Raw genomic sequence first — 21,318 nt, forward strand, 5'->3', positions numbered from 1 at the left:
AACCAAGATATTCTTCTTCAAGAACTATTAATATTTGATTGTAAACAAATACATTATTCATTCCCTTTGTGACCCTACGAAAAAGAACAACAGTTACAAAAATAAAAACAGTTAAATATATTGAAGCATTGGTCGAAATAGTTTATGCAAATTGCCCACAATTAAATTAACAACAAATAAAAAAATATAAAAAAAAATTAAGAAAGGCTTTTATTTAGTTACGATTGAATAAAATTAAATATATTATAAAAAAATCAACTAAAAATCAAAAAATAAAGAAAAATTCAAACTCGAAGGATTATTCGAAAAAACTCTTAGACGGATTAAATATATAAAAAAAAGTAAAAAAGTATCTATCCTTAAACCGTTTATTCGATGAAGACACGTCCCACGCTTTTCTTTAAGAGGATCGGTACGTATTTTCGGCTGCAATGCTATTCAAATGGGGATTCATTTTTTCGAATCCTGAGAAAACTAATAAGTATTTTTGAAAAATGTAAACGCAGAATGAAAGGTCACGTTATTAGCGAGGGCCGAAAGTCCCTGAGAACTTCTATAATGTTTATTTTAATAAGTTACAGGGCTGAAAAACTAAGAGAAAATTTAGTGTGATTTTTAATTTCAAATATATCATTCAAAATAAACTTTTTATTTATTCTAAGGGACTTTCGGCCCTCGGTAATAATTTAATCTTTCATTCTGCGTTTAAATTTTTCAAAAATATTTATTGGTTTTTTCAGGATTCGAAAAAAATAAACACAATGCCGTGGTAATATTTTCCAAATCTATCTTTGTCTTACAACGCACTCAGCCGAATATAATATTGTCAGCATATATTGTCAGTCAGACACTGACAATCAGTGACAATTTTAAATATTTGACATTGCATCGGGAATATGTTGAGTTATTGATTAAATATTATTGATATATAATGTATTTGATAAATAATTGATGTAAGACGTGAACTTAATAAAAAGTTATTTATTGTGTATTATTTGTGGAAGATCCAAGCAGAGAATACATCAGGATAATATATTCTGTGATCCAAGTATTTTGTTGTTAAAGATGTTCAAAATTGTAAGCGTTCCATAACAATATATTATTAAAAAATCGCTTTAACACTTTTTCTCTTTTTTCGATTGAGTATTAGTCTTTGTTGTACAAATAAATTATTACAATCACTGAATACATAGTTAGTGAAAAAATTATCAACATTTATTAACTGAATTAATAATTTGCAATTATAAAAATAACAGTTATCCAAGAACATTCAAAACCCATCTCTTTAAATTAATGATGGCATTTTCAAGTAGAATGACATTCTAGTAATGTTTACATATCCATACCAGTGTGAATTTTACTACACGTAATTTGCCGTGTAAAGACAGAAAAAGTAGGGATACACGTAAAATATTTGCGAATTATGTACCCATAGCCTTAACGAATGTGTTAGGTTTTTTCAATTTTTTAATGAATGTGTGAGATTTTTGTATATTTAATCTGTCTAACAGTTTTTTTTTTCGAATAATCCTTCGAGTTGGAATTTTTTTATTTTTTGATTTTTAGTTGATTTTTTATAATATATTTAATTTTAGTCACTCTTAACTAAATAAAAGCGTTTCTTAATTTTTTTTATATATATTTTTATTTTTTACTTTTTAGTCTTACACTTTTCAAACAATAAACTATATCGTCATGTTTAAAAAAAGGATGTATATGATAGACACATTTTTCGCATTTATTTCAACATTTGATACATACATTGTACATTTTCTGTAACTTCTTCATACATTTCTTAAATCAAAATCATTATTTACACCTATTACAGTTTTCGCAGTCTTTCCATCTCTTCTAATGCTTTACTATTGCACGGTGTAGACCCTGTTAATTTCTGCGAATTACGAATACTAATGTTAATTATAGCACGAAACGTCTCTACCGGTGGTTTTTCTAAGACTGTTTATACAAACAAAGATATGACCGTTCAAAATCGTCGCCGCTTAGGATGTTTATCAACATGATGTACAAACATGAAAAGTAGTCGGAATCATAAAGTTTATGAAGCATAACGTAAACAATTAACGTAAAAAGTGTACATATGTATAGAGTTAATATAATTAGCTACAATCTGTAAAAGTTTCAAATGTCTACATTGTAAAAAACAAGAGAATTTAAGCATTTTCCATTAAAATCAATTTTTTTATTTAAACAATTAATAAACATAAAAAAGTTATTGACTATTCGTGTATTGTTCCCACAAATGCATATGTCTGCAAAGTTTCATTAATTTGCATTGAAGAAAAGGCAGTCAAATTAACGCCTTTTATGAATTTGTTTGAAAATGAATCGTGACGCATGGGAAAAGTTTTTAGCAGTAGCGGACGAACAATACTGCGTAACACATTAAACAATCTCGACTGTGAAATAAAACTGTGATAGACTGAAGTTTAGTGACAATGAATAATGCCATTGAAGCAACGATCATCAAGGGAAAATACAATGGAAGGGATGTCTTGATCCCGCGTTACCGATGATTCTATGGGAATTACCGTTTGATTTTAAGTGTCTACAATTCCCCGTATGTTTGACTTTTCTAATTACGATAAGTAAATCTCAAAGCCAATTGATAGAAGTTTGTGGAATTAACTTATAGTGCTTCCATATTTCGCACATGGACAACTTTACACCGCATGTTTGCTCGTCGCTCGTCGTAATACTATCCTCGTTGTAGATTTACGCACTGCAAAAAAAATCAAAACCGTTGTTTATTCCAAAGCATTCAACTAATAAATTCATTCAACTCTTTTCATACATGATATTTTTGAGTATTTTTGTTTGTCTTTTTAAATTTAGCTCTTAACGTTTTTCTTTACTTTTCAGAAATACGAAGTAGAATTTTTACTGCAGCAGCAATGGTATGACCCAAGGCTAAAATACTCGAATCAAAGCCAATACAATTACTTAAATGCCATTCATCACCACAGTGATATTTGGATACCTGACACATACTTTATAATGCACGGAGATTTTAAGGACCCGATCATACCTATGCATTTTTCGCTAAGAATTTATAGAAACGGAAGCGTTAATTATCTTATGAGGTAAGATATCTGATTAAATTTAATTAGTTTTTTAATAAACTTTCACTCTTTCTCTCTCTCTCTTTCTCTCTCTTTCTCTTTCTCTCTCTATGTCTGCCTGTCTAATTTCGTTTCCCCATCCCCATTACTGAGGATCGTGATTTCCTCCAATACTCATAACAAATTTTCTCCATTGGTCTCTCTCTTCAGCTGCTCTAACGTTTTCCCAGAATGGCAAAACCGAATGGTGGTTCGCTGGAATCTGAATCTGATCGAAACATCTGATTAGTGACTGTCCTCGTGGTCTTCTCTCCGTTTCCAGAATCAATTTCTTCTTGTTGTGCTTATCCGTGACGAATGCAGCGCTTATCATGGCAATTTTTATCATATCTGCAGCTGTTAAATGTTGTATTGAACCAGGTTCTCAAGTTCTTTAACCTGGAGCTCGCTATCCAAATATTTTTCCTTGCAAGGTGGCTTGAAGTATTCAAGCATTGGAGATGTAATAGTGGTCAGTACCTCTCGGCTTTTCTTCATTCATCTGAGGACCTCCTCATTTGTGATTAGTTTAGGCCACCCGATTTTAAGTATTCTACGATATAGCCACATGTCAAATGCTTCCAATTTTTTGCACATATCTTCGTTTAAGGTCCACGATTTAACACTATAAAAAAGGACAAAGAAGACGTAGCATGGCACCATTCGTACTTATATGCCTAGAGAAAGGTTGTGGCTCTTGAAAAAGGCCCCCAGCCGGTTTGTGGATCTAGGTTTTCCGATGCGCGCTCTTATCTCTTGGTTGCTGGTTCATTCTTCATTTATTATGGTTCCGAGGTACATAGTTGTAGTGCGTTACTGTTTCTACAGGTATTTGGTTGAGGTAGAGTTGACCCTCTACTATCTTTTTCTTGCTATTGACCAAAAACTTTGTGTTATTTACGTTTATATTGAATCCATATTGTTGACTATAATACGCGATTTTGTTCATTAGGACTTTTAGGTGATAAGTGGTGTTAAACAATTTTGAACAGTTTAAGACCCAATATACATGAAGAGACCTTCCATCCATGAACTTAACACAATAAACACAGTTTTTTTTATAGTTTTTATAAGTCAAGACAAATTTTGTTATCTATTATTTTGACTAAGAAAAAAGATTAATTCTCATTTTAATATTGTTTCCAGGAGGCATTTAATCCTATCCTGCCAGGGAAGCTTGAATATTTTTCCCTTCGATGACCCAACGTGTACCTTTTCGATGGAAAGTAGTAAGTATAACTTTATTAAATTTGTATTAGAAATCGTTTAAAACGGCCACAAAATATTTAAAATTTTTAAAAAATTTTTAAAATAGTTAAATATATATGTTTTAATAAAAAAATATGACCTTTGTTAAGTATATAAAAATTAAGTATTTTTTTTAATTATGTAGCTAATGTGATTTTTGTTGTGATAAAAGACCATGAATTTATATGTACCGGGTGGTGAATTGGAAAACGGGCCATAGGAAACTTAATATAAAATTCTAAACTGTTGAATTTCTGCTTCCCTATTTATTTTACATCAAAATTCATAAGAAACTATTTGTAGAGGATTGAAATCTGTATTGAAAGCAACTATTAAAGTTGTTCTAAGAACAATAATTATTCAAAAGTTTGTAAAAATATAATACAATTTTCAGAATAATACGCCAAATTTCGGCCACACACAGTGCAATAATGTGTATAAGGTTGCATTTGGTGACAATGTAGTTATTATATTAAAAATTTGAACTGTCATTTTTTTATTTCTTTTATCATTTATTGTTTTTAACACAATAAAGTTGATAAGATACCCTCAGTTAAGGAGAATGTATTAATAATAAAGATATTTTCTTCATTCAATAGTGTGCACACTGTCAGTTAAATAGTAACGTGTGGCCTAACATGTCCACACATACCTACTGCGGTAAATAGATTATATTTTTCAAAATTTTGGAAAGTGTTTAAATCGTAGAACAATTGTAACTTTTGTTTTTAATACATATTTCAATCCTTTACAAATAAGTTCTTATGACTTTTGATGTAAAATAATTAGGGAAGCAGGAATTCAACAGTGTAGAATTTTACATTAAGTTTCCTACGGCCCGTTTTACGATTCACCACCCTGTATACATCTCTTGAAATACACATATTACTAAGAAGTTCATCACTTCATGAAAAAGAAATATTAAAAATCGTGGATGGTTGGCCATTTTTAATTTAAGACTAGAAATTCTTTTTTATATGCGGTGTTTACCAGGATCTAAAATTTTTGCTAAACTAGCTAGACTATTTTTATAACGGCTATTTACCACTCTGACAAAACGGCTACCAAAAAACCTAAATTAATAGGAGCATCTGAACCCCATCCTATCCAAAAAAGAAACCTTGCCGCCCGATCAACCCAAAATCTTTCTACCTTTTATCAACTGACAATGTTAGTAGAACTCTTAGTCCCATAAACATCAAAACCATCTTCCCTACTCACTCCGTCGTCCAATTTCGTCAGATCAGTAAATGACCAAAACCCCAATGAAGACCACAGTATTTATGCGATACCTTGTTCCAATTGCGCACTAACATACATAGGACAGGCAAACCGACGAATTCACAACCGTATTTACAAACATTCTATATCGGTAAAACATTCCGAAACTACTTCAGCCCTATCCCAACATCATATTCAGATAGGTAACAAAATAGATTTCGAAAAAGCAAAATCCGTCACTCCTAACCGCTCCTTAAAATCGAGAATTATCCGTGAAACCATCGAAATTGAAAAGAGCGCCCGCGCATACCGTTCCCGCGTATACCATTCCCACGCATACTGAGGGTATAAAAGTAGCTACTAGCTACACAGGGTAAGACCGGTTCACTCCACTAGCTAGAGTCCCCTAAGGTTCAATCTTAGGTCCAATATTATACATTATCTACAACAGTGACGTCCCCCCACCCCATTAATCGAACCGAGTCAATCCTACTATATACCGACGATACCGTCCTTCTTACTGTAGGCACCGCACATGGTACGCGGAAGCACTCTTGTGTATTCGACAGGGCACAAACCCAATTAAATAGTCAAGTGGTGTAACAAATGTAGATCCCCCAATCCAACAAAACCCCAATTGATCACCTTCAGACATTCTAACAGCACCAAAACTAAGGAGCTAGGATAGCCCTACAGGAATACCAACTCGAATTTCGTTCATCGGTGATCTATTTGGGATTTCACTTTAGCAGGACTCTCAACTGAAAGAATGATATCAAAAACAATTCAGACAAGGTGAGGAAAAAAGCTTGTGAGCGCTATGTGGAAGGTTTGGAGGCACGTCAAGCCGAACTCTCCTACACACCTATAAAACCTACATAATATAATATATATATATATATATATATATATATATATATATATATATATATATATATAGTAATGTTTGAATAACGGCAATTCGGTCAGTTGAAAGAAAACTCTATTTGTTTTACGGTCGATAATATTTGTACAAAATATATATATATATATATATATATATATATATATATATATATATATATATATTATAATAATATAATATATTATAATATAGTATATTATAATATATTGCCGACTACGGGGCATATCTTCACGCACCACTTAATACCAGATATAACAACATCATCGATTCTAAAGAACGTAGAATTCTCAGAAAGTACCTCAGAAAGCAATGGCGATATCCATCGGTTTTGGAAAATCCACTCGCTAAAATTTCCCCTTTACAGGAGCGAATTCGTTCTCTCGGCAGCAAGTATGGACTACGTACGATAAATGGCTCAAACACCAGAGCTAAAGATGCTCTTATAACGCCTTGCAATAGGTTAGGCTACATACTCACCAGGAAACCCAGAAATAAAGTTGCATTGCCTCCAGCCAATCTTCTACAATTGGCCAGAAATGAACTTCCTAGATCAAGGTCTCCTAATATATCGCAGGTAGCAAGCTGCATCTCCAAACGCTGATCCAAGAACCGTTTCCAAGTCCGCTGGTAACATCCTGGTTCCTTCGCTGGTTAGGCAAAAAGGTTGCTTCACAACATTCTACTCACTTAGCGCAAAATAGACGGTTCGCTCTGCAGCGCTACTCTGTGGATCCACAAAGTGGCTGAAAGAGGCGATTTTTAGTAGCCCAATTTTGTAATGGACATCGACAGTGGCTGGCCACTATCGCTCGACTGGAATGGCACGTTTAATTTACATAAGAATTTACAGCTAATCATCGGAAACTAACCTTGTGGATCCACAGAGTAGATCTGCAGAGTGGTTCGTCTATTTTTAAACTTTCACTCCTTAGCTTCTGTGCTAATTAACAAACTCAACCACCTTCTAAAGCCTCCTCTCCACTAGCAGATTGGCTTCTCCACCTGCATTACTCTCAAATGCCACCCCTACGCTCCCAAAAGGGAGATTCCGTACCCTGAAGAGGCCTAGGCCTAAACGGGGATAAAACATTCATTCATTCATTCGTAAGACCGGACGTCACTCGATACTGAGGAGTAGGCAGATTGAGACCTCAGTGCCGCTAGAGACCTCAGATACTGATACAAAACATGTTTTAATTCTAAGCATACAGTTACAATTTGACCTATTCTTCTTAACTCACCCTGTATATTGTTAGTCATATTCAGTTTTAGCTACTTATATGTCTTAAAATCATCCTCTCATGTTTTTGGTTATCTTATTGATTCATGAATGTAATCCATATTTATATAGTCATTAGTCGTTTACCGTTAACAAAATCATTTGTAAACGTCTGTAGCTTAACAGGAATAACATGACTATGTAATTCCCATTCACTGATCCTCGTTTTGCCTCGTTTACGACATTAAAACAGCGTGCAGCAATAAATAATGCCAGTTTCATTTGTTCCGTAATTTTTGAGAGAATTGAGATGAATGAAATTAATGTGCTAAGTTATGTGCTAACCAATATCAGATATTAAAAATTCTGTAGACGTTTGAGAATGCAGTCAAGCTGAATCGGAACACGCTACGCGACAATATAACTCGAAAACAAATTGCTGGGTATTTTAAAATCAAAACTAAGTAGAATAAGTTGGCAAAGTTCGGCAAGTTTATTTTGGTGTATTTAGTGTATTTAGTTGTTAATTTTCATATTTAGACCAAATTTGGGTATGCTAGATTAGAAAAGTCGATATATTCTCCATATACAAGCCACCAAAACCAAAATTTCTGCTTTAATCCCCACTAGATGATATACCTACAATAGCCACAGCAAATCCTGGAGTTATGGAGAAATCAAGATAGTGAACGAGTGGAACGCTGGGCTAAAAATATCCGACTTACTCTCATCCAACACCCGAAGCAGCCATGATCCTTTAATAATGGAAGATGGAAAAGAGGACACAACCCAGACCTAATATTTTCTAGTAATAATTTAAGTAACTTGTGCCTCAAAAAGGTCTTTAACCTAATCCAAAATGGCGTTAGGCAATGATATGCTTTGGAGTTGTAAACCAATTATATCCCTGTAAAGACCTTAGAACCATTTGCAGGCTGCACAAAAACTACTGCCAGTTATATGATGAGAAATCCCTATCTACAGCGACTATTCAATAAAGCCTGAAAATGATTAAAGAGTCTTGTCGGAGACAAGGCAGTACAACTCAACCACGCCAAATGTGGTACCCAACTAGAACATCAGTATTGGTGGGAAAGAAATAGAGCTCTTAGATAGATATAAATCCTGGGCAGGGCCTATTTTACCACTAGGCACGTGAGGCACCTGCCTCGGGCCCGCATTTTAATGGGGCCCGGAAAGATTACTAAAATTTTTTTTATAGCAATAACAAAATAAATTTTCAAAATTCTTTCATTTTACGAACAGGAAATGATAAATGCATGACTTCACTGTTAAAATTCCAGGCGACTTTACCTGTCAAGTACATCTCCGTCGTCGCCTATAGAAATCGACAATGTCAATAAGTCTTTTCCTAGCAATATGGGGGAGGGACCAAAACATTTAAATCGGTAATTTCAATATTTTATAAATAATCGACCGAATCAATGTATTGATAAAATTAGTGAATGTGTTACACAACTGGATATAACCAGAAATGGTAAATTTTCAATATTGTGTTTGGCGTTGGAGACGTCAGAAAAAGTTATTTGAAAAAGTTGTTCCAAATATTTTTCTAATTCAACATACCAAATCTCGTGACAAAATTCGCATTTTTAGTTTTTCATTATTTGTAGTCCGGACCCTAAAACTTAAAATTGTTTGGCCCGAGATGCATCTCGGGACAACTGAGACAATTTGGTATGTGGGGTTAGAGTTAGAATAAGATTGAGAAGTAGTTTTTCCGATATTTCTAACGTGAAGCAAAATCTAGAAAATTTGCCCTGTTTGTGCCGTGTCTCTTTGGCCGCGATTAAAATTTTAATTTCAGTTATCTTAATGTGAACCTTCAACCTATATGACCGTGCAAAACTGCAAATCTGCAACTCATTTAAAACAGTTATCCAGATTTAGCCAAACGGCTTACACTCTCTCTAAGGGTAAAATTGACTATTCCCAGATACCTACGGTATCAAAAGGATTGAGCTATGGTGGGACTCTTTCCGTGTTATCGAGCCCTAGGTGACTTGGTATGCTGGAGTTTCTCCCAGAAATTTTCGTACGCATCTGGCCGTCGCGAGTAGTACAGCTTTCTGCATGGTCTTATAAAGGTGTTCATTTAGACCCAGCTTTTTTATGCTTTCGAGGAGGGTCTTCGGAATGACTCCAGTAGTTGACATAATAATCGGTATCGTCTGGGTACTTTGCATTCTCCATTGCCTTCGTATTTGAATTTCCAGATCTCTGTACTTGGCGATCTTTTCAGTAAATTTACTACGTAGATTATTGTTGTTAAGTATCGCCACATCAATTAGTGTTGTTTGTCTTGTTAATTTATTAACTAGTACGAGATCTGGTCTATTATGTGCTACTGTTTGGTCTGTGAGCACAGTGCGGTCCCAGTATAGCTTGTAGTTGCCATCCTCAAGCATACTCTCGGGGACGTATTGATAATAAGGGAGATGGTCCGTTTGGAGAAGTCCCAGCTGGATAGCTATCTCTTGATGAAGGATTTTTCCCACTGCGTCATGCCGTTCCTTGTATTCAGTTGCAGCAAATGCCTGGCAGCCCCCTGTAAGATGTTGGATGGTTTCTTGGGCTTGACATCCATATCGGCATCTGTCATTTTGTACCTGAGGGTCTTTGATGATATATTTCAGGTAATTTCTGAACCTGATCCTGAATGGCCAGTAATGAACCCTCCGTTTCAGGAAATACCTTTCCTGATGTCAACCAATAGTTCGACGCTGTATTGTCGACGTAGTTTTGGCTGACCTCATTGGGATGTCGCCCGTACAGAGGTTTACCCATCCAGGTGCGCATTTTTTCGTCTTTAGTGAGGTGGTTTATGCGCATTTCTGGTGCCCCCAGTTTGATCGGTGTTGTCTCATCTACTGCGCAAATAACTCGATGTAGAGTAGATGTCTCAGCTTGAATCTGAAAATAAGTTCTTAAATTAGCAATTTGTTTATCTAATTGTTCAACTATATCCATAAGTCCTCTTCCTCCTAGATTCCGTGGTACTGTCGTTCTTTCTGCTGCACTTTTAGGATGGTGTTTTGTGCCTTTGTGAGGTGTGCTCGTACTTTTCGCTGAAGATTTTCTATATCTGTTTTTGTCCACTTAACAATACCAAATAAATAGCTAAGCGCGGAGCAAGCGTAGGTGTTTAGTGCCTTAAACAAATTTTTACTGTGAACGAAGCAGCCGTTTTATCCATAGAGTTATATATTAGCATAGAGAGAGTGTCATTCAGAGCGAAGTGACGACACCATCTTTTTTATTTGGATTAGTGCTGTTTCACTCTTACGCATAGTAAAGCTGCGACAGTTGTCTTCCCCTTCCGTATGTATACTCACACTTAATGTCATCTTAGTTTCTCGATACAATGTGTTAGAAAGAGATGCCGCAAACCAGTCCATGAGATCTTGTCGTCAGGAAGCGCGGAAGGTAAGCTCACTCTATGTTAATATATACCTCTATGGTTTTATCCTTCGTATAAACTCAGTAGCTATCTGTTTTCATTTGCTTATGGTAAATTCTCCGCGCCAAAAAACAGTTATTATTATTATTATTATTACTAAATCAACTTTAGGGGCCCGAAAGTTGTGTAGTGCCTCGGGCCTGATTTGAAGTAAAATAGGCTCTGATCCTGGGACATGAAATTAAGATTGGCAGGGAAAATCAGACTCATGAACTGAAGAGAAGAATAGGTCTTGGGTGGGCAGCATATGAAAAACTGAGAAACTTTTAAAAGTGAGTTGCCAACATGTCTTAATAGAAAAGTATTTAATCAGTGCGTCCTCCCAGTGTTGACATATGGAGCAGAAACACTTAGCCTAGCTAAACTGAGAGTCACGCAGATAAGAATCCATGTTAGGAATAACTCTGCGAGACAAAATAGAAAGCGAAGAGATCAGGAGAATAACCAAGGTGACTGACGTCATCAAAAGGATAGCCAGACTAAAATGAAGATAGGCAGGACACATAGCTAGAATGACATATGGTCAATGGACAAAGAGGTTATTGGAGTGGAGACAAGAGAAGACAAGATAAGCGTTGATCGACCACCTACAAGATGGACCAACTATCAGGATCAGATTACTACACAAATTCTACAGAAGAGTGACACACGTAAACGACAAGAGCACCCCAAGCAGTTTATAAAGAGAGGTCAGTCAGTGACCTGGAACCTGACAAATTAGGCCGGGAATTTACAATGGACGGGCTACAAGAGACATCACCATTGCAGAACTTAAGATATAATCCTTAGTCCAGATCCTTAAAAGTATGACAATTTGGCATATTCCTCGTAGCTTATTCTGTATATTGTTGGTCATCTTCATCTGTCTGATTATCTTATTGATTCATTGCGCAATCTAATCCACATTTATAGAGCCATTAGTCGTCCGTCGTTAACAAAATCATTTGTAAACGTCTGTAGCTTAGCAGGATTGTATAATTCCCATTCACTGATCCTCGTTTTGCCTCGTTTACGACATTAAAACAGCGTGCAGCAATAAATAATGCCAGTTTCATTTGTTCCGTAATTTTTGAGAGAATTGAGATGAATGAAATGTGCTAAGTTATGTGGTAAGCATTAGCAGATATTAAAAATTCTGTAGACGTTTGAGAATGCAGTCGGGCTGAATCGGAACACGCCACGCCAAAATATAACTCGAAAACAAATTGCGGGGTATTTGAAAATCAAAACTAAGTGGAATAAGTTGGCAAAGTTTGGCAAGTTTATTTTGGTGGATAGCAGTTAGGCTGAAATTGAAAGTATATAAAGGAAAGTTTGAAATGTTTTGAATTTATATCCATAACATCGGAATTGGAAAGACAGCAACAACCACGAGAAGTAGACAATGTTAAGTTTATAAGATTTATTTTTAAGAAACTTTTAGCTACATTTAAATGAACAAAATGTAAAGTTTTTGATTATTTCATTCATAGGAGATTCTGACCAATAGAAAGCTACAGAAATCTAAATTAAATCGATCATTTTTTAATGATTTTAACTTCCAATCGTATAGTAAGATATTTGATCACGTGTTTAATTCTGTCCAATCAGATTACAATTATACTGAGAATTATCTACTGTAGAAAATTACCGATGAAATTTTTTTAAGTAGATTGTTTCTGTTTAATGGCAACCAGTTTCCTAGTTTTGACAACTGTCACATTTAAGAAAATATCCATAATATACGTATTAAAAATAATCTTACGAATATCACACGACAGTAAGAATAAATAAGAAAATAATGCTTCATTTTCTCTCAAATTTGTTGTCATTGGGCAATAGACACTCGAGCCCTGAGGGCTCTCGTGTCTATTGCCAGACAAGAAATTTTCGAAAAACTGTCGCAATATTTTCAATTTATTCTCACTCTCTTGTGATATTATAAACGATAATTTTTGATAATTTCCCGTCGTCAAGTATATTACGTCAGATGCCCTTCTTTGCTACGAAAAAATACATTCAGTAACATTAATGACAATTAATGTTTTTAAAGTTATAAAAGTGATGACTTTCAACCGTGAAATATTTATAAAAACTCTGTGTTTAATTGTACTAATTTGTACTTACATAAATAACGTACAATAAAATTTGGTTTTGAACAGTTTTATTCATGAAATAATCGCAACAAATTGCATTCGATCTCTAAATTTAATATAGAATTTTTGCCCTCGTGACATTTTGAAATAATCTCACTCGCCTTCGGCTCGTGAAATTAAAACTGTCAAAGTGACACTCGGGAAAAATTCAATAATTTTAGAGCTCTTGTGCAATTACTACTGATAATATTTTGACTTGGACTCCTAAAAACAAATATTTGTCATCGAAATTAAATATATTTCTATTGTTTTCTTTTATCATTACTGCTACTACTAGATGCTCTCTAATATCTCACTTTATTTTTGCTCCTCATTTTATTTTCTAGCCCCCGTTCAGATGCTTTGTATATTTGAAACAGACATTCGATAGGGTACGATTGAAGGATGTGTTAACGAACTCTCCTTGAAAAGAAACACAGAAATCAGAAATATAGAAACATAATCAAAGAGCTCAATAGATCCAACAAAACAAGAATAAGAACCACACACGGGCACACGGAAGAAATCAAAATCAATGTCGGCATTAGACAAGGTGACAGCTTCAGCCCATGCCTATTTAATTTGATAATGGGTGAAGTTATAGCTAGTGTTAACAAAATGAATCAGGAATACAAAATGGGTAACCGAACCAGGAGAATAGTTTGTTACCCAGATGATGTTATCTTAATAGCCGAAAACGAAGATGACTTACAAAGTTAAAATAACCGCCGAAAAGTATAACCTGAGACTATCAACAGAGAAAACCAATCGATGGTAATATCCAAGAACCCAATTAAATATAAATTAGTAGTGGACAACGATATAATGGAACAGGTAATGAATTGTAGATAACTGGATGTAGAAATATCTAGCGACAGGCATCTGTCGCAAGAAACAAAAAACCTGGAAATGAAAACAGCGAACATTTTGTTTTTCTCTTATGAGCACAAGATAACTACCATGTGAAAATAAATGGAATGAAACTTTCATTTCAGATTGGCACATTACGTACGGACCACTCTGTATAATTAAACAAACACAACGTATTCATTACAACTGGTGTGACGCATGATGACTTAATTTTGTCACCTAATACAAATAATTAAAAAAAACATCCAAGAAAAACCTTCTTTAAATAAAGAAAATCTAATAATCAGGATATTTGATTTGTTCCTTTAAGTCGATCATTTGATGTGCGTGAAGCAAAAATCCAGCGTTCTGATGAAGTACTTCATTATTTTAGCTATGTATATGTTAGACCCAGGAAGGCACTTTCCCAGTAGATAATAGGTCTACACAAGGGAAGCTACCCTACCCACGCGAATCATACTTTGCTCTCAATTTCTTACTAAGAGAAACCATGCCACCTCCCTTTATCCTTTTAAAATGTAGTTGTCTATTTCGTATCCCTCCCTGGTGAAGAGTAGCAGCGATCATCTGTACCAGCAGTCGTTTTGAAACTGGACTACCACAAGTGTGACTGGAGCAGCTTGAATGGTTATAGTGTATTACATAAGGTAAAGGGGAATAACTGCACTATATATTTTCATGAGAATTTGTGAAAGAAAGATAGATTGTGTAGAGACCTGATTCACTCTCGACGTTATCATGGTTCCAAGTATGATCATCTTATACAAACTATTCGACTGAACCCAAAACTAATAAATTTAAGAAAGTGTCAAGGAATTGGAATATGGAACGTTCAGCGATTGATCCAAAAGCCTCGAAAGCTACAAATAATTGAAAAGAAAATAGCAAACCATAATCTTTCGATCTTGGGATGACTTGTGAAGTTCTTTGTAGAGCATCATGTTTCAATTACAAACACGTATATCAGCACTGCAAACGTTGATTGTAAACAGTTATTTCTAGAGGTAGAGGTGAGAAATTATCTATAGAAACTCATAAATTTACATTATATTACATTATAACTATCGATAGTTTCCCACCTTTAAATGTATCAGACAAATAAGGCAACTAACTTTGCGACAGAAGAATTTTATAAAATTGTGACAATCCTGTCACAGTGTCAGTTGCCATACTCCTCCGATACGTCTAAAGGTGGGAAACTATCATAGTGTTAATATGACGTAAATTTATAGGTTTATATTGATAATTTTCCACCTTTATAAGTTGCATCTGTTTTTATTTCATAACGTATCATGTTTTCCATCTTTTGCGTTATTTTGCCGGTTATTAGCGCACTCATCACTGTATATTTTTAAATCTATTAACAGGTGTTGTATAAATTGTTGACAAATATGTGAAAAACTTTATATCACATACCATGTAGGCATAAATAAAAAGCACCTGTATTCACATATTTGTTTATTGCATCGAATCACCTAAACCGACATTTTTCCTTTTCAGTATCTTATGAGATGACTGCGATAAAATATGTATGGAAAAACGGTGAAGACGTTTTACGAAAATCCCCCAGTCTGATGACTCTGAACGCTTATCTCATCAATAATTCAACGCTGGTGTGTCCCATCAAATCTAGTTGGAGAGGTAAGTTCATTAAATAAAGTGAATTCTTCAAAATTGTTCCCGGTTTGTACAAATCAATACATTATTCGTAATCATTAAGGAATGCGTGCTATTACTCCAGGGAAATAAGCAAAAAAAGACCGGGATAGTTGAGGTATCCGACAACTTTTTTAGTTATTGTAACCCTATAGAAAGAAAACATTTCTGTTTCCTGCCTAGAGTTCGGAAGTGTTTTTTAATGATTAACAAATTAGTACAAATAACGGGATTGTTTTTATTTTTTGCAGCCCTTTTAAAAGCTAATTAGTTGACATAAAATTAGAAAGTTTTATTTTTTAAAACATTGAAAAACGTTCAAAATGGCTATTTTTGAAAGTCATTTTGTTGCGCCGCAAACTAAAAAATAAAGGAAAATCGTCATTTTTTGTTAATAACTAATATTACAATTAACCTATACAGGGTGAGGCAGATAAAGGGCCTATTAGAAATATCTCGAGAACTAAAGGCGACAGACTCATAAAAATTGGCATGAAGGGGTTTTGAAGAGCGATCTATTTAATGAAAATATTTTCATCTATTTGCTACTTCCGGTTATACCGGAAGTTGCTTATAACTTCGTTTTTTTTAATGGGACACCCTGTATATTTTTACAATTTTGGATTCTACTCGAAGTCTTATTTCTTAAAATATGAGGTTTTGTATTGTTATACAGGGCAGTTTAAAAGATAATTAGGTTTTTTTTATTAATTTCGTAGCAATTTTCACACCCTGTAGAATTGGAGTAGTTTGACATCAAGAACTTTATTTATGTTCAAATGATTTTAATATAGTCTACTATTGTCAGAAATTATTATTATAGCTAATTGTTGAATTTTAGTATACAGGGTTGGTCGAAACTCGGAATGAGTATTTTCTGAGTTTTTTTAAATGGAACACCCTGTATTTTAGTATTGTAATGAAATGATATTTATGTTACTTTTTTTATTTCTTAAGCCTTCCCTATACCTAACTGCTTTATTTAATTTGTGCTTAATTGTTAATCGCACCAACAATCTTAACTACGTACGTATTTTGATAGCTCAACCATTATTGGGAATTTTAACGATCAGTCTAGATTATTATGTATTTATTTCCGAAAAATTATTTGTGACTGAATATTTTCAAGGCCAACGTAATAAAATTTCACGTATTTTTTGTTGCAATTAATGTTTGGCTTGAATCACCAATAACTCACAAATTAAAGCAGTTAGGTATAGGGAATGCTTATAAAATAAAAAAGTACCATAAAATATAATTTCATTACAATACTAAAATACAGGTTGTTCCATTTAAGAAAACTCAGAAAATATTCATTCCGTGTTTTTACCAACCCTGAAACGGGCTGTTCTTTTTTAATTTCTTGGGGTTGAGAGCGGACTGTATTTCTAATCGGTTGGAACAGCCACGGTGAGCAGACCTAGAATCACTATTCGGTGTAGGTATCTGCTCGTTTGGGGTAGAATTAAAAGGATGGCTAAATATTATGCCGTTTTAATCAAGCGAAGAAAATTATGACAATCAAAATCAATTTACACCGCGTCGGCCAAGGTTTTTGTTTGTATTGAGCGTTGCTATGGGACTAAAGCCGCGTTCGCTCAGCATGTAGGGACAACGCATTAACCATACCGCCGCCCTTGAAATAATCTTGGATTATTTAAATACATTAAGGTATTAAAATAATAGATGGGACAAAGTCTTGGCTGAGGCTATGCATATCAACTATAAAGTAAATAGAACAAATTGGTTATAAGCATAAAAAACAAGGTACGTTTACAAAGGAAACAAAAATGAATAAAATGAATAAAAAAGTTCGTTTGATATAATTTAGTTATTAGAGAGTGTCAGTGTCCATTTCGATGGGTAGAGGACAAACTTTAGTTACACTGCGTTTAACTATTCCATTTAACGTTAATACACTAACAACGCGCACAACACCGTCCTTGCCAGGATGAAGTTCACAAATACGGCCTCGAGTCCATTGATATACAGGAGAATGTTCGTCTTTTAGAAGAACCATGTTGCCTAGCAGATTGGGTGTGTCTTTCTCAAAGCGCCATTTGTAGCGTTGCTGTAGTGTATGTAGGTATTCTGTTTTCCATCTAGACCAGAAGTGCTGGAGCATAAGCTGCAAGTGCTGGTAGCGGGATAATCGGTTTATGGATCCTTCTAACTTTAGATCAGAGACCATGTTTATAGGATGCCCAATTAAAAAATGTCCGGGCGTCAAGGCTTCCATATCGTTAGGATCATTGCTCAGAGGAAACAGAGGCCGGGAGTTCAGTACTCCTTCAATTTGCACCAACAAGGTATACAATTCCTCGTAAGACAATGGATTAGTATCAGTTTACGTAAATGAGTTTTTATTGACTTTACAGCACTTTCCCATATACCGCCAAAATGAGGAGATTTTGGGGGAATGAAGTGCCAATTAATTTTGCTTTCTTGGGAGAAGTTTTTAATATTGGAATTTGTTAAAATATCATGAATCTTTAGTAGCTCGTTGTTGGCTCCAACAAAATTACTACCGTTATCAGAATAAATATCGGTGCACAACCCGCGTCTAGAAGTAAAACGCCTTAGAACGCTAATGAAACATTCAGAGGTTAATTCGCTAGCTAGCTCGATGTGCACCGCTTTTGTAGCCATGCACACGAACACACAAATATATGCTTTACTTAAGCGACGAGTACGAAACTTTGATTCTCTCAAGAGAAAGGGTCCAGCATAATCTACGCCAGAGCGCGTGAAGGGATGAGACATAGTGATGCGAGAAGGGGGTAAATCTCCCATTAGGTTTTTGATGGTCTTAGGGCTGGATTTAAAACAAGGAATGCATTTATGTAAAACCTTTCGAACAGCATTTCTTCCATTCAGGGGCCAAAAGTTTTGACGAACAAATGATAGAGTTGCTTGAGCTCCTGCATGAAGATTTCGTTGATGCTCGTGGGAAATAATGAGTTCAGTAAAATGGGTTTTGTCAGGAAGTAAAATAGGGTGTTTGGAATAGTATTGTAGATCGGCATTTCGCAATCTACCACCAACTCTTATAATATCATTTTTGTCTATAAAAACATGCAAGGAGCTAAGTTTACTGGAAGGCATCACTTGACCTTGCTTTTTTAGGATTTGAATATCTTCAAGAAAATTGCGAGATTGAATGTGCTTTATAAGAAGTATTTTTCCCTTTTCGATTTCATGCTCGGTCAGATCACCAAACATTCTAGACTCTTTGGCAACCTTGAGGTTTGATATAAATCTTAGACAATATGCGGTTACATTGATAAGTCTAGAATAGCTGGAGATTCTTTCGATAAGCAGGGAAACTATATCAGATTTGATTTCCTGGGTGGACAATATAATAGATTTTGGATTTATTTCTGGTAAATCCTGATCTAAATTTTTTGTAAAGTTAGAAATGTGATTAATTGTGGACCAGGTCTCATTTGGTTGAGATAAGAACGTGGGACCATGCCACCATAATTCAGAATTATGTAAATCAGTGGGAGTGGCTCCTCTGGATAAGATATCAGCGGGATTAGAATCGGAGCGTGTATGATACCAATTGTCAATGCTTGATAATTGTTGTATCTCTGATACACGGTTACAGACAAAGGTTTTTAAAATACGAGGTTCAAGAGATAACCAATTTAAAACAATTGTGGAGTCGGTATAAAGGTAAGTTCTTTGAATATTGAAATCCAAAAGATCAGTTATCTTTTTAGCAAGACGAGCAAGAACAAGAGCGCCACAAAGCTCAAGTCGAGGTAATGAAATCGCCTTTAAAGGAGCTACGCGTGATTTAGCGCAGAGTAAATTGCTGAGTATATAGCCTTGTGGACTAACGGATCTTATGTAGATGCAAGCGCCATATGCGTTAATCGAACTATCTGAAAACCCATGAAGCTCAAAGTTTGAGGAATTTTTTGAAACAACTTGTCTTGGAATATTATATGCATTTACAAGTGAAAGATTATCGATAAAATGTTTCCAAGTCTTATAAATCTCTGAGGGAACCGGATCGTCCCATGCAATTTTAAGGATCCATAATTTTTGCATTAAAACTTTTACTTGGATAATCATGGGTCCAAGGAACCCCAGAGGATCAAAAATTGATGAAATGGTTGATAAAATCGTTCTTTTTGTTACTAGAGTTGAAGGAGGTTTTATTTTAGATTTAAAATTAAACGAATCGGCTTGAGAGTTCCAAGATATGCCAAGAGCCTTATTATTGGGTGAGTCTGATATAATATATTCAGCGTTAGAGTTTTCTAACTTTAGATTGGGCAATATAGCGTCACTATTTGAGACAAATTTTCGTAAAACGAAACCAAATGAACCTAAAATGGAGGTTAGATTTTTACGAATTAAGATTAATTCCTCCTCGGTGGAGGCACCAGTCACTACATCGTCAACATAAGTATCGAGTTCTAATATGTTACTTTCAATTGGAAAATCGTCTTTTACCAAAATTGATATTTCTTTGAGACACCTTGTTGATAGGTAGGATGAACATGCCATGCCGTAAGTTACGGTATTTAGCTGATAAGTGGAAAGTGTTTCCGTAGGAGTATTTCGCCATATTATGCGTTGAAGATTACGTTGTTCAGGATCAATCAGTATTTGGCGATACATTTTCTCAATATCGCTTGTTAAAACAAAATTATGTTGTCTAAAACGCAGTATTATAGAAAATAGATCGCTTTGTACAGTAGGTCCTATCTTGAGTACATTGTTCAAGGATAACCCTGTTGAGGTGGGAGATGATGCGTCAAACACGATACGGGTTTTGGTAGTTAAACTTTCTTGCTTCTCGACAGCATGATGTGGTAAATAATAAGATATTGTCGAACTCGATTTGTCCGTCTGTAGACCAATGGGAGACATATGTCCCAAAGTGATGTATTCTGACATAAAATCGTTATATGCTTTATTTAGCAAAGGCTTTCTTTGAAGTTTCCTTTCAATTGACAAAAATCGTTTTACAGCGGAATTATAAGATTCATTAAGTTGAGTAATTTGAGGTTTAGTGGGCAGGCTCACTTGAAAACGACCCGTGTTGTCACGTATTGTGGTAGATTTGAAGTAAGTTTCACACTCTTCCTCTTCCTGAGTATACTTAGAAGAAGAAGACAAGTTATAATTTTCTTCTATTTTCCAGAAGTTTTCAATGCTAGATTGGAGCTGGTCATTAGAAGATGTTAATAAGCAAGAGTCAATAGTTGTGTTCAAAGAACAAGCACTCGGAGGGACGGGACCGCTAACAATCCATCCCAATTTGGTTTGTTGCAAAATTGGTTGATTTTTATTACCCCTGATTTGACCTGAGCTTAAGATATTAAAAAACAATCCTGCTCCTATGAGAATATGTACTTCAGAGGGGTCATAAAAATTGGGATCAGCAAGAACAATATTGTCAGGTATATTTAAATGAGTAGTGTTGATATAATGTTGAGGCGTTAAATCGGTAATACGATCGATAACAA

At 34.9% G+C, this 21,318-nt stretch overlaps 1 protein-coding gene across 9 annotated transcripts in view; it reads left to right on the forward strand.

Annotated features, from left to right (window-relative positions):
- The window catches only part of LOC114328495 (glutamate-gated chloride channel), a 713,764-nt gene that overhangs the window by 558,763 nt on the left and 133,683 nt on the right, over positions 1 to 21,318 (forward strand). For all 9 annotated transcript variants that reach the window (XM_028277355.2, XM_028277357.2, XM_028277354.2 and 6 more), the window contains exons 6-8: positions 2,881 to 3,101; positions 4,266 to 4,348; positions 15,677 to 15,817. In XM_028277355.2, coding sequence (XP_028133156.1) covers positions 2,881 to 3,101; positions 4,266 to 4,348; positions 15,677 to 15,817 — 445 coding nt within the window. The remainder of the gene's footprint in view (positions 1 to 2,880; positions 3,102 to 4,265; positions 4,349 to 15,676; positions 15,818 to 21,318) is intronic.

Source organism: Diabrotica virgifera, chromosome 9 (assembly GCF_917563875.1).
Source record: "Diabrotica virgifera virgifera chromosome 9, PGI_DIABVI_V3a".
Taxonomy (NCBI): Eukaryota; Metazoa; Arthropoda; class Insecta; order Coleoptera; family Chrysomelidae; genus Diabrotica; species Diabrotica virgifera.